Source organism: Apteryx rowi, unplaced genomic scaffold (genome assembly GCF_003343035.1).
Source record: "Apteryx rowi isolate R43461 unplaced genomic scaffold, aptRow1 scaffold_19, whole genome shotgun sequence".
NCBI lineage: Eukaryota > Metazoa > Chordata > Aves > Apterygiformes > Apterygidae > Apteryx > Apteryx rowi.
In genome coordinates, this window is record NW_020448196.1 from 729,058 (window position 1) to 745,941 (window position 16,884).

Genomic DNA, 16,884 nt, shown 5'->3' on the forward strand with positions numbered 1-16,884 from the left:
GGTAGTTAAAAGTCAGTGCTTACTAGAGAACTTTTCTAAGTAATGAGAGATATGGTATCTCCTGATAAGTGTTGATGATGAGCACGGACTAGTATTGAGACATTCTGAAAAGCATAACAGGATAAAAGTTTATGCTTAGAAGATGCTTGGATTAAAAACCAGGAGGAAACAACTCTAAGGAGATAAGTGTTGGTCAGTGGGAATATGAATTAATATCCAGATTCATTTAAAAAAAAAGTCTTCTCAAATGCAAGTTTTGTACAGTGCAAACATTTATACTTACTAGTATTTGAGACAATGTAATGTTAATGACTAAAGAAATCTGAAAGAAGGTTTTCCAGGTTGCCAGAATAATACATCTGTTTTGAAGAGAACTGTTTTCTAGAGTTTTTTTCCTCTTTGTTTACATCCTCATTCCATTAGAACCTGAAAATTTGGGGTTGCGCGATTATTAAAGCTAACGAGGATTGCAGTGACTAAAGGGTTAGTGATTAAAAAAAAMCCCTCTTCTAAACTGACTTTATCCAGGAGGTGCATGTGCGGCCACAAGAAACTTCCTTTGACAAACTTTAACGAAGGTGTGATACAAGGCAAGTAAGAGAAGATAAGTTATTTTTGTGTGTGTGGCTGCTTTATTTTGTTTTGTTTTGTTTTTCCTCAGCTAAGCAGAAACTTCGTAAAATACCTCAGATGTTTTGGGGAGAACTACATCAACCTTCTATTTGAATCTGATGCTCTGACATAAAATCAGATATTTTTGATATGGCAAAATATTTTAATGTGTTGATTCTGTATGCGTACAATCATACACTCCAGTGATGAACAGTCTCAGTATTTTGGTCTTAACTTCTTGAGTATTGGTTTCTGATCTTTAGATGTAAAATCTGCTCCTCATAAGTTGATTGTTAAGCCAATACAGTGTGGGTCACATTGTTAATTAGAAAACTGATGAAAGAACAATATTTGCAGCTACAAAATTGGTAATTTATTTTTAGCAAGGTATAAAAATAAAAAAGTTCATGATTGATATTAAATTTGAGACTCAGTGTAAGAAAACTGTCGTTTCTGAAAAGTGCAGCACACAGGTTGTGATAACCTAAAAAAAATTTATTAAAAGGAAGCTGTCGTGATATTTCTTTAAAACATATAGCTGTTTTAAGCATTGTCCTTATGTCAAAATAAATGCACACAGATGCTTGTTCATGTGGGAAATTAACTTGCTTCATCCATTATATGGCTTTTTTACATTAATTTGTCCTCTAAGTTAAGATCTAGGATGGTCTGAAAAAAATATGTCTAATCAACAATGTACTAAATAGATCAGGAGGAGAAAGAAGTAATACCATGTTTAGGATCAAGTTATTCATTTTGGTATATGTGACACATGGAACACGGCTCATAGATATTTAAAGGCCATATAATTCACTCAGTTGACCTCCTCTGCCACTCCCCAGTCAAGAACAGTTTTGGGCAATAGATCTGTGCAGTAACAAGTACTGTACGTATTTTGCCTTTGTTCTGAAATTGTACCTGAAAATACAGGGCAAGCAGAGAAAGATAATTGAAGATGGAATGCCAAGATGGAAGTGATTTTTTTTTTTTTTTTTAATTATTCTCCTGGCTTAGCAATTGCTTGACGTCAGAGGGTATATTTTGATGAGTTATTTTAAAGTCGTCATTATGTGAACCTTTTATCTACTTTGCGTAGAGTTGATTCACTCATATATCACAAAATCTAATTTTACATTTGTTGACTTTCTTGGTATTGGAATGTTTGCCAATATAATTGCAAAGTGTCAATAATGGTTTTAGTGTGCAATAACAGTTTCCAAGTTAGTGCTGAATATTCCTGTACAAGTTTTACCTTTACTTTGGATTTACCATTACCAAAGATTGAGGGCTTTAAAAAAAAGTTGTTAATTGTAGAGAAGAATATACAGATCATTTATACAAGTTAAAGCAACGCTTCTTAGTATAAGAGATGAGTGTTGCTTTAATATCTAATGCAAGACCTATTGGTTCTGGTTTTATTATTTCCAGAGAGAATACATCACAACTATTGATTGTAAGTATTTATGTAATATGCACTTCAGTAGTGGGAAGGTTTGTGTTTTTCATACAGCTTCCGGTGAATTAGCAATATATTAGGACGATATTAATCCACATAACTCAACATGCATTCTGGAGGAAGTTTCCTTGATAGAAGAGCGCGCAGACAATAGATCATGTATGTATATGCAATCAAGTATGCAGGCAAAGGTTAATAACGTAATATAAAGCAATAGCTACAAAAAAGGCCATCAAGCGGCAAGTAACATAATTTAAAGACTAACTCTCTTTTCCATCTTTAGAAAAAGAATACAATGTTCCTAAACATGTATAGTTTGTGTATGCATACCATTGATTTCTGAAATGTATGTATCACAGGTTAAAAACGGTAATAGAAGAACTGATACAGACGCAGCAGACACTTTTGAGCAAAGAGGAACTTGTGCTGGAGCTAGAGAAGAAAATAGAAGAATCTTCTAAAACTTGTGAAAAGAAGTCAGAGTAAGTATAACAAATATCAAAATAAAATAATTTGAGAGGAAATTGTCTATAATGCAGTTCCTAAGACTTAAACATGAAATAACCTCCACTAACATTGTTTTGCTTTAGTGAGAATTATTATCAATACCAAAAAGAAGTTACCTTCCCATCTCTTACATAACCCTTCCCTGCTCCAGCTCCTAAATAATTAAAGCTTTTAATTGTCGTACTGTTGGGATGGCTTAAGAGCCAGACCTTTGATTAGCATTGTGACTTAAGCCTGGCAGAACAAAACACAGTGTCTCTTCAAATGGCTCTTCAGTTCCATGCAGAAAGGTGGAAATCTTGATAGAATATGGGTTAAAATATGGGTTCCAGTTCTGATAGAAGCTGAAAAGTAGGAAATGGTTCAGAGAAAAGTCATAAAAATATGTAGAAAACAAGAAAGAATTTCTTTTAGCCCCTTGTGTAGTTGAATTTGTTGAGGAGTATCTTGACTGCAATCCAGAAATACTTACACAGTGGAAGACCTTTCAGTCCAGAAGACAGAGAGAACAGGTATATCTTATCTGAAGCCAGACAAATTTATACTGGATGTGAGTTTAACAGTGAAGGTAATTACCATTATAACAACTACATGGATTTTGGTGAATTCCTCATCACTGAAAATAATAAACTAAAAGTGTATTTCTTCTCTATTTCTTCTTACTCAAATGTGAATTAGTTTAGAGAACCTTAGTGGTTATAAATTCAGTCAAACTGGATGAAAATAATAGTTCCTTCTGTATTTATTACAACATGATTTTTGCGGTACCTTGAAAAAGGAAGGGAATGACTTGGGTGAATGAATGAATAGGTGTTTGCTTTCATTATCTTGTAGCTTTGAGAATTTTCTAATACTTGTCTTGTGCATGTATGCTTTTGAAGTAATAACACTGTTGAAGACTTTTCACACTCTTTCTTTTAAAAACTTTATAAAATTTCCTTCATTAACTGGACAGATAAAGTGAAAATAAAGAAGTTCCAGCATTGAATACACTTTCTTTTGTGTAGCTTTCATGAAACAAACTATGTATTTGAAATCATGTGTGTTTCTAAGTTGTTTGTTGTTTTTCTCTGCAGTATTGTACTTTTGCTGAGCCAAAAACAAGCACTGGAAGAACTCAAGCAAACAGTTCAGCAATTAAGATGCTCTGAGGCAAAATTTGCAGCACAGAAAGAACTACTGGAACAAAAGGTTCAAGAGAATGATGGGAAAGAGCCACCACCTGTAGTGAATTATGAAGAAGATGCCAGATCAGTCACTTCTATGGTAAGCTTTGTTTTACTAGATCATGCAATCTTGCTATTGTACTTTACTCCTGGGGTCAGAGGCCTAACACGTTCACATGCATGATGACTGAAGTGAACACACCTCACTTCTGCATTGGTGGAAGCTTACTTAGTTGGATAAAACTGTTAATCAGTTGTTATTTTCAAGTTGCAGAAATTTGATCACTCTATGTTGGTAGACTTTGTTTGGCCTGCTGCATCCTTGATACTTAGACTCTCATTAGATGGTTTTATAATCAAAAGTATAAATACTTGAGTAGATTTAATAAGTATATAAACTGTGAGTACCTATTGGTAATTACGTTGGCTATGCTGAAGAAGTACATTCACAGTTGTAGATGGAAAAATAGCAGTAAAACCTGTTGGAATCACAGCACACATGTAACTGAGAAATGAATTTAACATAATGTAATCACTGTTTAACTAATATTTGCAAACACTGATTTCTGTGCAATTTATTTTTAAAACATTTACATGCTGTTGGCAATGAAAATGAACTTTTTGTATTACTTGATGGGACACTGTAATTTGAATAAGTGCTTTACTTTGCTAATACTGTGTATGACTTTCTTTTCCCAACTGCATGCTGCTATGTGTAAGGCAGAGATAGTAGGCCATATAAAAAAGACAAACAAATAATATGTGTTTACTAAAGGGATGGGTGGTAGTGTTTGCTTTTATGGATTAGGTTTGACATTCATGAGATGTTTGTGACTTGTTTTCTTTTGATATTTAGCATGCTGTTACTTTTGGTTCACTGGTATCTGTTTGTGGAACCAAGTTTGTTTTTTCTTCCACTCCTCTTTTACAGTTATACTTACTTGTCAGTATTCTCTTGCTTCTCTTACTATTGTTTAACATTTACAAGGCGCTGGCAGGATGGTTGCCATTTTCATTGGTACAGAACTTTATTTTTATGAAGCGTATATGTTTATCATAATCTAGGAGGAGATGATAAAACAGAAAAAGATGAGGACAGAGAATAGGAAGGATCAGGATCACAGTAGTGAAAGAATAGAAGGTTTGGGTTTTCTTGTTTTGTTTTTTTTTCAGATGGGCTATCTTGTTTAGTTGTTTCATGTACTATCCTGTAGTAGCTTAGTGATTATTCTCTGTAAGGGTCAGTTGAAATGACCAGTGTAAAATTTCAGTAGAATTGTATTCTTCCACCTCAGTTCAAAGTTACTAAAGTCTGTCTTCCAGTGTCCAAATCTCCTTTTGAATATGTGGGAGAAAATACTGTTGCATTTACGTACAGTGTAAAGTGAAGAACTTTTTATTTCTTACTTCTTACCTTCTTATTTCTGAACTTTTTTGAATAAAAGTTACCTGTTTTATCTGTTTTGCTGAAAGTAGTACATAGTGAAACCTGTAGAATGACACAGTTCTGATTAATTCCTTTTCAGAAACAGAAGTGAAGAAATTTTTGCATACATTCAATGTGCTGAGAAAAATTAAAATTTTGCTATTTTATTTTGGCTTCAGAGGATTATATAGTATAATTTATTTGTAGGCATCATTAAAGATAAAGGAATAAGATTAAATGCTGGGTGTTTTCATTTGAGTGAATTACTTAAGAAGGGCAAATTGCATGTAAGTTTTGTTTAACCTATAAGTTGATATCCTCGGCTAATAAAATTGGCTAATAGCGTTAGAAACAACAGCAGTCTGAATTAAGCCTTTTCCAAATTGCTCTGCACTGAGAGAGCAGAGTTTACTGTATCGAAAGAATAAAATTAAGAGACAGATGGACTATTTATATAAACATCATGTCCATTTATATAAGGGKTTTTTTTTGTTTGTTTTGTTTTTTTTGTTTTTTAACTCTCTGAACTTATGCAGATGCTCAGTGATCAATAATGGAACATTCTTGATGCTGTGGCTCATCCTGGCATCATCTCTTAAGTTAATCATTCAGGAAGATCATTATTTCTTCAGCTATATATCCATTTAGGTCTTTATCTAAAACCAGATCATCTAAATGACTCGACTGTAGCTATTTATTCTTCTCAAAAATTCATCATAAACAGTTTTACTTTTTTTTTTTCCTTAAGAATGACAAAACTAGTATTGGCTTGTGTTATGAGTGTCCATATTTACTTGCCTGTGAAGTAGACTTTGCATTATGTAATGAATTGAAGTTTATTTTGTTACTAAGAATATGATATACAGAAAAACTTTATGAAGTTGCATGTCTCTTTATTTGAAGTATTTATATGATGTCATATAAATACAGCCAATTTCTCAGAAAAATAATTTGCAAATTGTTTTGTTTTCCATCTGTTACACTAGATAACAGTGCCATAGGATGCTAAAAAGGAATGCAGTTTTGAAATGCTGCTTGAGGTGTTTTTATAGACAGGTTATGTTACCTTAGTGCATTAACTGTAGGAAGGTTTATATTTTATTAGTGCGTCTTCAATATGATGTTGGTTTGTTCAATATATTTTATTGTTTACAGAATGCTAGTTGTGTATTGATGTTCATAAAAACATTTTAAGGAGAAAGGAAATTGTTGGAAGATTCTATTTTGTTCATCACGATGGCATAGTAAGGAATAGAAAAAAATTCTGTTTTGGCTAGTCCTGAACTACAATTGCATTTAAGACTTTTATACATTGAAAAGTAAAACTTCCTTATTTCTAACATTTATAACGTTATAACTAAGCGAGATAAAGACAATTTTAATGCTAAGGGTGCCACAAGTTTAAAATAATTCCTTTGAGCCCTTATCGTAATTATGCAATTATGATATTGTGCACTATGCAAGCAGGAAAATCAGATCAAACCTTCATTCTTCTGTACTTATATCAAAGTAAGGAGATCTTTGTTAAGAAATAGCTGGTAAATTCTAGTAAAAAGATATCCTTTTGCCAAAACTATGTAGTATCCAAATTGTTATGTATCACGTCACTTAACAAAAATTAACCAGTAACTGCAAGCTTGAATTAGGTTTTTACTATTTAGATGTTTAATCAGTGAACATATAGCCTCTCATTTGTCTTAAGATTCGTGTATTTAACTTTTGCTATTAATATGGTCAATAGAGCATGGCAGGAGCATACTACAATTAAAACAAACAAACAACAAAAAACCCTTCTTTAGGTCTAGTGATCTGATTAAAAACATCAGGAAAATTTGGAATATTGCAGTGCCAGCATAACATTTACTTTAAGTACATGAGATGGAGCTGTGAAAGCTTGGCAATAGATTTATTTAATATAAAATAGTAATTTATTTGTTTAGTGATAATACAATTAAATCTGTATGCCACTTTAATATGTCATCTCCTTTTTCCTTATATGATAAAAAGGTGTAAGGGGTGGGGGGGACAAAAAACGAAAAGGTGTAAAACTACAAACCCAGTATCTTTAAGAATATGTATTTACTTTTTCCAAAAACTATTTAACAGTCTTTTAAATAGAATAAAACACTTTAGGACGTATGAGTGGTAGGATGGCACTGTTTCAGGTCCTCTTTAGAAAGCATGTGGTTATCTCAGCATAGGCATGGTCATATAGATTCATTTTGCATATTGCAGTATTATACTGGCAGCACTGATAGAACTCCGTATATGTATGGAGGCTGTGTAATACTGGAAAAAATAGTCAGCAGGTGGAGCTCAGTGCCAGAAGACCAGTGATGACTGAATAATGAAAAGTTGTTGTTACTACATATGTTCATATAAAGCTCATGAGACACAGAAGTGTGGAGCGAAAAAAAAGTATGTTCTCATTTTTCTAACATCTAAATCATCTAAAGTATTTTGCCTTTTACCATCTGGGGGAAAAAAAAATCCAACAGTAATACAGGAAGACCGTAACACATCGTCTTCAACAGCACGTAAGCCAACCACAAGAGCTGTATAGCTATACTGTCTATGGGGCAAGCACTGCAAAGGCACTGGTCTTTCTCCATACTAAAGGACTTTTAGTCCAGCTTGGGTGTCAGGATGGCAGGTACAGATGAATCAGTCCATAGTGTCTGTAGTGGCATGAACTATGCTATGAAAGGTAAATATGTCAGAAGGAAGCTATCGTGATAAAGCCAGTGGAATAGACTTGACTGTTAATGTTCCATTCCAGGAGAATGCCACTCTTAATGTATGCAGCGGGGTAACAAAAAGTAAGTGTTAGTATGAGATTTTACATTTCTGAACTCCTGTTTTGTCTGCTGTAGCTGAAGTAACCAAAGTACTGTACAGATTTATAGGTGTGTTTGCAAGCCACTTTCTGTTTTTATATATATATATATATATATAAAGTTTGATAAAAGTTCACTGCACTTCTAATTGGTTTTAATATTTGTCATTCCTTTTTAAAAGGCTTCAGAGATCATAGTTTGAGTATAAGTTTGAGTATAAGTTTGAGTATAAGTTTGAGTATAAGTTTGAGTATAAGTTTGAGTATAAGTTTGAGTATAAGTTTGAGTATATAGTTGCTGTAAAAAGGGTCGGATAAGTCAGCTTTTGGTGAAGATTGTGGTAAATATACAAAAAGAAATTCACTGGTTATGGAAGAAAAATATTAAATGCATAAAACAGTGCTGAAGTGATAGATTCATTATTTGTAAATTATTCTAAAACTACTTTTTCTTTTCTTATTATTATTACTCTGTATTCCCAGTTCTGCTTTCTAGAATCCCTGAATCAGTGCTCCTTTAATAGCGTGATTAACAAGCCAGTACTCCTAGAGTCATTTTTCTCTTAGCTTCCTCTACAGGTTTGGTTTTAAGGCAAATGTTTTTAGGATTCTTGCTAAAATCATAGTTGACACATTTAACCAAATTGCACATTTTTCAACTTTTTCAAGTCAGTTACACAGATATTAAAAAGCATTTACAGGAGTTGGTTATTTGACTAAAGATGCTTTGTTAAATGCATTTTTGATAATGCATCATGAGGCCCTTAAATATATCCCATTGAGAGAGGCACCCACACTTTAGGGAGTCTCATTTCTCCACACTGTTTCTGGCTATGTGGAATCGTCATGTTCAAAGAGACACAGGGAGACAGTCAGCTTCTGGGACAGTCCATTGCAGCAGTAACAGGAAGCTTAATGGCAGAGATAGAGATTGTTACTTTTTTTTTCTCACTGACTCAGAAAAATTGAGACATTCCTGCACTTCATAATGCATCACCAAACAGCTCACTTGTTTATCAGTGGTTGTAAGTAATTCACTACTAATTTGTGGCTCATGGTGTTTATGTAAAACTAATCTTGTTTAAGAGCACATAAAAGAAAAAGGTAGGGGAGCCCTTTAGTTATTTGATTTATATTTATAAATCTTATAAAACTCCTTTGTGCTAATCCAAGATTGTAAAGTTTCTTGTTGATAGAAACAGGGTCAAAATAAGTACGTGGTCTATGCAGCTTTGGTATCCTTACCCTTTCTCTTATTTTTGTGTCAGCAGAGGAAACACTGCCAGTGCAGTCATGTTGTAGAAATTGTACCTATTAATTCACAAAAGACTTGGAAATAAACAGTTGTATTTGTTGGATTCCTGGACAGCTGAAGTTCAGCTAAGTGATCTTTGCTTTGGGCTGCTTTCCAAGCTTGCTGACTGGGATCTGTGTTTCTGGTTCACTGCCAGAACTTAACATCGAGCAAAAATGCTCCGAATATCAGATGCTTTTGTAGCAAGTGTGAAGGATGAACTCTGTCCCTCTCCCTTGAAGAGGGAGTATGTTCTAGCTTCTGTTTCTTCTCTTCCTAAATCCTACTTGCCTGCTGGAGTTTTATCAGAGGAAGAACAATCAACACAGAGATACTGAAGTAAGAGATGCATAAACTCAATCATGCTTTGCCCCAAGTGGATATTACTGACTGGTCCAGAATGTGCAAGAGAATAGATCGATGAAGCCTTCAAGTCTCTTTCCAGTGAACATGCCTGGCAGCTTCTGAAATAAGATTATTCTGACAGTAGACTTCTGGCAGACTAAGGCTCAGATTTTGTGCGTTTCTTAATGTCAGTGTATTATCAGAAAAAATGTTGAGCAGTGCTCTAGTCTGTCTTGGGGAAAGAGCAAATTAGAAGTGTGAACAAGCTTTGACAATATAGGAAGGTGATTGGTTCTGAGTAAGCAAAGCTTGCAGAATATTTTGAGTGCAGAATTAGTATACTGTCTCTGTRAGAAGGGGAGTATATGTTCTTGAGAGAATACAGATTTCTGACTTGAATTGCCAAAAATATTTCAAGAGCTTTCAAGATTCCTTAAGGAAGAAGCCTTTGTCATGCTAATGTTGCAGCATTGTATACTCACTGGAGAATTGTTATTCCGGTCAAAATCTTCCCTGGAAATTAGGAAAGTTTCACTCACAAGTTTTCCTTTGAACAGAAATCACATTGGTCTCCAGCATATGTTTCTGTGTGTGTTGGGAGCAAAGTAGTAATTCTCTGCCAGAATTATCATTGTTGGCTGCTTACACTTTTTTCGTAATAATGGAACCACATTAGTATGATTATTAACTTTTTATAGTCTTTAGGTAACACACAAAAATAATGTGATGGAAGTTGCCTGTTATATGTCATCTTTCTCCTTTTTTATTTTTGAATTGGCTGGTTGAAAATTCTTTCTTATAGGCAGTGATTGTGTTTCTGAAAGTCTTAAAATCTGCTACACAATATTTCTTTGAATTAGAATTTATGGTTTTAATCTAGTGCCACAGGCAACTTAATGACAGATTTCAAGCATGTTATGGTTTGTTTTGTGTCTTCTGCTCTTTTCTGCCATATGGGTAAGCTCTCACTTTCTACAAAATCAGAAACCAGAATGATGATTTAATCCACATTTCAAAGCACACTGTTAAGATACATGCCGGATTGTTTTGTTTTCATTTTTATTTTTTAATATTAATGACCTTTAACAATGGGGAAAATGAAATAGCATGTTTCAGATATCACTGTGGGGTTGTTTTTTTTTCTTTGTGTCATCATGGAATACAAAAAATGTGAAACGGTTCTGGTCAGGATGGGATCCAGTTGCTTGAACATAAACATTAGTGCCATTTTTAGATTGCCTGAGGTATCCTGGCAGATCTCAAGCTGTGACTCAGGTCTGCCAGCCCCATATAGATGTCTTGAATATCCTAAGCCAGGCAAAATGCTGGATACTGATATTCAGACAAATGAATCCCGCTTTCCTATAGACACTTATTTTCAGGTTCTGGGCTGAAAAAATCTTTAACAATGGGGAAAGTGAACTACCATGTGAGATGTGATAGTCATTGTAATCCAGTCAAAACTTTGGGGGATTACTTATTTCAGTTTCTTCTAGGAAAATCCAGAAACAGGCCACAAGGAAGCATATATTTTATTTGACTATTGTCATGGGATAGTATAAGAAAGGTGTAATGTAAGAAAGGCATAATGACATTTGTGTTAATATAATACCAGGTATCCAGGAGTTTCTGAAACTAAGATGCTCATCCTAAAAAGAAAAAAAGCCTGGAGCTGCATGGAAAAATGTCATTCTTGAGTGATTAAAGCTTGTTAATTTGGGGGCACCACTGGAACTCTGATGAGTTACTTTTGTTTTTAGTCAGATGATATTTCCTAATTATAAGATTTTGGGGGCCAAAAACAGGTTTGTTTTTTTGAAAGTGAATACAGATTTTTTTCTGGAAGTAAAATAGTTTTTTTTTAAACCTGTTTTATTCAAGCTTCTTAATTGCAAAAGGCAAAGGATTTCACTGTGTGGAAATTAGAAGGATATAGATCCTTAGAATTCAAACAAAAAACCCCCAAACCCMCAAACAAACAAGAAAACAAACCAAAAATCCCCTTAASGATAGAGCAGCCAAGAGAGACTTGGCTGCCTCAGAGTTTTCCTTTGCCAGTTAGTGCCTTTAACAAAAGAAATTTGCCAAAAAAAGAGTATGCCTTCTTCCAGAATGTATTATGATTCTCTCAGCTGGATAGAAAGTAGAGGAGGCCGTTCTGGGGACAAAGTTTAACATCTGTGAGATGCTGAATTTAGGTTGTCTGTTTACCAGATGCTCCTCACTGGTCCTGTGATTCCTAATCAGCATTTACTTGAGCAAGTTGAGTTCTTCAGTCAAATTGTTTCTATCCTATTAACCCATTTAGGAGTTAATAAAACCAGTTGGAGCAGGTATTTCATCTGACGTCTTCCTAACTTTGGCAGCTTTATTAAAACAACACGAAATTTTTGAGAGACATGAGATTATGGATATTTTATGTCTCAGTGTATTTTTTTATTTATTTCAGGAACTTGTGACATGCATGAATCAAATTACTGGGAAGAAGTCTTCCTAGTTTCATTCCCTGAGTTTGGTGGCCCTTTGAAACCTCTGCTGTTCCAGGACGCAGTACCCAGAGATACGAGGGAAGCTGGCTCTGAACTGCTTGCCCGGGAGCAGCGAGGGCCGGCGGCTCCACGAGGGCAGGCGAGCCGGGAGCGGCAGGTGCCCTCGCCTACGGGACGCAGTGCCGCTGGGTCTGAGCGCGGGGGCAGAGCTGGGTCCTGGCAGCGGCATATCGACAGCCCCAACACAGCAGGGCGATGAACGGGGGCCAAGGGCCAGCCGGGGAGCCCGGGCAGAACATGGGGCTGGAGCCATGGCTACGACACGGGTCCAGCGGCTGACACTAATATGCTGATAGATCCATGCTTACGTAATGAAACTGTTGCTTTAATTTTTTGCTCTGTAGGTTAGTTGAAAGATAGAATGAGAAAATGGAATTAACTTGGTAATCTCAAGATGCAGGTACTGTTTTACAGGTTGTCAGTGTTAGCAGTTTTCCTAGAGAGAGAATATTTCCTTGAGACTATGGTTTTGCCTTCTTCAGTATATGTTGCCACAGTGATTTATCAGGAGCTAAATCAAAGCATTAGTAGGATATTAAAGAAAAATACAGGGCATGTGAAATCAACTGAGAATTTAAAGAATTAGGGGCTATATTTGCAAATGCCTTTTTCTGATATGCCTCAGAATTACTTGGTTTATTTCTAAATTTTGGCTTCAGGTACTAAGATAAAATAAAGTCAGCACAATATTTGGGTTTAAATGTAATATAAAGTTTTCTCATTCCCCTTTTAAATTGTATCTACTAGTTTTGGCAAACTGCTAGAATGCAGACCTTTGCAGTGTCTAAGGTAACAGCAATTATCTCTGGAAGCATATATTTAGTGTTTATTTAGTGTCTGTGATTGATAAAAATGAAAACAAAGAACTGCAGATAGGAGAGAGCAAAATAGAAACTTAAATATATTTGGGGGGAGCCTAAAAAATGGATACTTGGCAGTCTTGACAATTTCTGCATCATGGTATCTTGAAATTTTCATCTTCCTTTTGTGCTAACAGCTAGAATAGTTGAACTTGTTAATTATTATGCTGAATTCATTCTGGGTGAGCAAAGAATGTCACAATATAAGAGAAGCTGATTTAAAGTACGTATGACTGAGCAGGCATTACACTGAGCTGACTGATAACATTGAATTACAACAGGTCATGAATTCTGTATTATTTTTAAGCAATGCAAGATTTGCTCAGAGAGATCAACTTATACAGTAAAAGAAAAAGGCAAGCTTTTAGGTACACAAGCCCTTCATTAGTCTGAAATAGGCACAGCAATCCTCAATGAAATCCAAAGTTCAGAACTGTTGGTACAATTTTGATTTGCCTATGTTAAATAGTTCAATGTAAAATTATTTGTTATTGTAGCATAAAGAGGAGAAGTTGTTTACTCGGGGTGGGGGGGGAAGGGCTAATTTTTATTCACATGGAACCTGTGGGTAGACGTTGTGAACATCTCCTACCTCATAGGATCTTCTTACAGTGTAATCGTAATTGTTTAATGATTGTTAGTGCAAGTTCTGGGCTATGGTAACACATGACAACTGAATATGTGTTATCAGTGGAGGTATGATTTGTCTTCAAGTAATTTTTGTAYGTGGCAATCAAGTGACTTTCTCAGAAATATGACAATTTTCCTCTTAAGGGTGTTTCTTTTGGAGAAACATCCTCCTCTTMGATCTCTGATGCGTGTGGGTGTTACAAGACTTCTGTTCAGAGCCCATGTGGTAGTATATGAAGCTGCAGCTGTGTATTAGAGGTTTTTCGGTGCATTTCAGGTGCTCGCTGCTTTTGTTTGGTTGAGCTATTTAGTCTGTGCGATTTCTATATATTGCTTGCAAGTTCACTTTTTTTTTAACATGGATGATGGTATCTAAGAAGCTGATCTTGGTATTGAAGTGTCTCAGGATTAGAGTGGTAATGGAATGGTGTCTTTTCAATATTTGGTGAAAATTAACGAGGAAATAAGGATTTTCAACAAAGATGGTTAAGATATTGTAGGCTTTGGGATGCATACATTTTCTTCAACACACTCGTTAAGAGATTGATACACTGAGTCATATGTAGCTACAGCCTTGTGTATCCATAATCTGGAGAAAGTATTGATTCTTTGAGGGATTAGGGAATTGAGGAAGTCTCTTCTGTCACAGAGAAGGCTGGTTTTTGATTTGACAAGAAGCTTGAGGATGTTTTGTAGGCATTACTAATGAACTTTCAGAAGGGACTTCTTGGCTGGATATTGTGAGCCTTCTGTTTTTAATGAATAATGACTGAAATAAGTGAGATATTTCTTCTCTTGACCACTGAGAATAACAAGCTAAAGTCTTTTTGGAGTTCTACAGGAGAAATTACCCAATTTATTCTGGCTCATTGTGCTAGCTACAGTTAATGAATTCTACTTTGGATAGGATTGAAATCTGTTACACTCTGGTACCCTTACTAGGACTTGCATGAGAAGTCTTTCCTCCTTGATGTCTGTATTTGGAGAAAAGTCTTGATTTTGTTTATGATTTATGAAGCTGTGATCTGAGGTACAAAGTGGGTTCAGCCGTGAGTAGTAACTTTAGGTTTTACTCAGAGTAGATTTGGAACACTGCCTAAATAGATAATTGGGTAATACTGGTAACATTTTTGTTCATTTATTGTTTACTGTGGCAGATGTTGGCAAAGATGTTTGTTTAATGTGCAAAAATGTCTAAAGCTATGTTAGTTCACAACTTCCTTATTTGAAAAAGTAGTGGGTATTTGTGTATTATGTGTGTATTGTGAACAAAAATATTAATATATTTTCAGTAGTTATGCTAGTATATTTTGTTTATATAAATAAAAAACYTAATTTTGTCATCCTGCAGAGATTCCTTGTTTAAGTCTAACTCAAATGATCTGCTACAACTGTGTGTTGTAGCTTCCATTAAGTTGTTGTATCATCTTATCTATTAATATGCAGGCTGATTTTACTAATAAAGTGGTGCAGGGACCTGTGAAAGACAAAAACAAACATCAAATTCTTACTGTGCTGGCTGTCAAACAGAAATAGCTGAGCAGATTTTAATCTAGTCATATTGCAAAATCTTTTTCTTTATCTCGTTGTGCAAGTGTCAATTTTATTCTTTAATATAACTAATGTAAATGCTGATCTGGCTAAGAACATATTTTGTTCTCTCTCACTAAAGCTGTTCATGGTTAATTCCATGAAGCTCAGTTTTACTGTGATAAAACAAATGCATTCTCTCTCAGTATGTGTTTCTAAACAGGATACAGTTGCCAGGCCATACAACATGCATAATACTATTTCAAGTAGCTGGAAGTTGTAGAGTTTGCCAGGGTGGCTTTGTTAGAGCCAGTCGATAATGTTGTCGTGAGAGAGATGCTCACTGGTAAGTGCCAGTTTGGGGGGGGGGCGGAAATCCTTAAACCAGGCAAAACAGTATATTGAATAAACTTACAGACAAAATCCTTGTGGTGAGCTCACGTAGTTGGTGGCTGGGGAGACTGAATTCTTCCCAGTCTTCTAGGAACTTCCCTTGAGAGTAGGGGGAAGCTGGGTGTACACACACGCACATGCACACACACACACTCTGGAGTGCTCACTTCTGTAGCTTGGCTTTGACTTCTGCTGAAGCTGGGTTGTAAGTCCCTGTCCAGAGTCTGGGAGCCTCAAAATCTTGGAATGATTAAGTCTGAGTTTCTAGTTCTTGGTGTTTTGAGCTCTGGAGGGACATATGGCCACTTGCGAATTTCCAGGTCATGCAATATAGAGAGGATGCTTTTGTTCTCTGTTCCTTACATGTTGATGGCTGGCCCCTGTTCCACTAGCAGCTGTTGATACTTCAAGGTGTATTTGATTCAGTGTCTGTARTCCTCTTCCAGGGACCAGACTTGCTTGGGCTTAAATGCCTAAAAGCTGGACTTGACCACTGGATTTGTCAGGAACGTTTTTGCAGTGAGCATTGCTCTGTGTATTTATGACTAAAGAACAACTGAACTACAGCTCTTTTAATATAAATTTAATGAGATCTGGAAAGACTATGTCATTCATTCTCTTACTGATTAATTCATTCTAATTAAAGTGATTGACCTGTATACTAAGCATAGTCATTAGCAGCACTTCCTATTCAGTTCATGCTGTTTCTAAATACTGTGTTTGGATATCTTTTGGGTTGCATAACCCTCTGTTGGCACAGTGCTCTGCCTTTGTAGCTGAAGCACAGACTACTTGTTCCTAATGCTTAAGTTTTCACTTTATGCAGCTGATAAAGCACCATGCTTAGTTGCTTCAGTTGTCTGTCCATGCCTTCTCTTCTGGATGCAAAATGTCAAAGTTGAGAGATGCAGGCCTCTTTAGAGAATATCCTTCTGGAGGGAACCTTTGCTTGAATTGAGGACAGGTGGAACTCTTTTTAAAGAAGTCTAGAAAGAAAGAGCCAAACYGTCATTTTCATTGTCCCATTAGCTGGTGCACAGTTTTGATCTTCCCTGTATTTTTCTGGCCTGTCTTATGACTAACCTTTATGGCAGCAATAACTCACCTGCTTGTGGCTATCTGATGTAGCTTTTCTCTTTGCTACTTTCTAAACCCTTCCCTCCAAAATGCCCCACAGATTCTCTGCATAAGATCATGCTTTGTTGCTCTTCTGGTTAGTGGGATGAGAGAAACTGCTGCTGCAGGTCAGGAGTAAAGGACTGAAAACAGTTAATTGTTTG

The 16,884-nt window shown here is 35.6% G+C and overlaps 1 protein-coding gene across 21 annotated transcripts in view; it reads left to right on the forward strand.

Annotated features, from left to right (window-relative positions):
• Window positions 1-16,884, forward strand: part of FER (FER tyrosine kinase) — a 190,023-nt gene that overhangs the window by 51,632 nt on the left and 121,507 nt on the right. For 17 of the 21 annotated variants that reach the window (XR_003252922.1, XM_026062246.1, XM_026062241.1 and 14 more), the window contains 3 exons: window positions 529-594; window positions 2,428-2,550; window positions 3,652-3,841. Coding sequence is in view for 20 of the 21 variants with exons in the window: in XM_026062246.1 (XP_025918031.1) it covers window positions 529-594; window positions 2,428-2,550; window positions 3,652-3,841 (379 nt within the window). In the remaining variant the exon portion in view is untranslated. Of the gene's footprint in view, window positions 1-528; window positions 595-2,427; window positions 2,551-3,651; window positions 3,842-12,091; window positions 12,214-16,884 lie in introns of those variants that run through there. The other 4 variants (XM_026062244.1, XM_026062247.1, XM_026062261.1 and 1 more) reach the window with 3 other exon arrangements.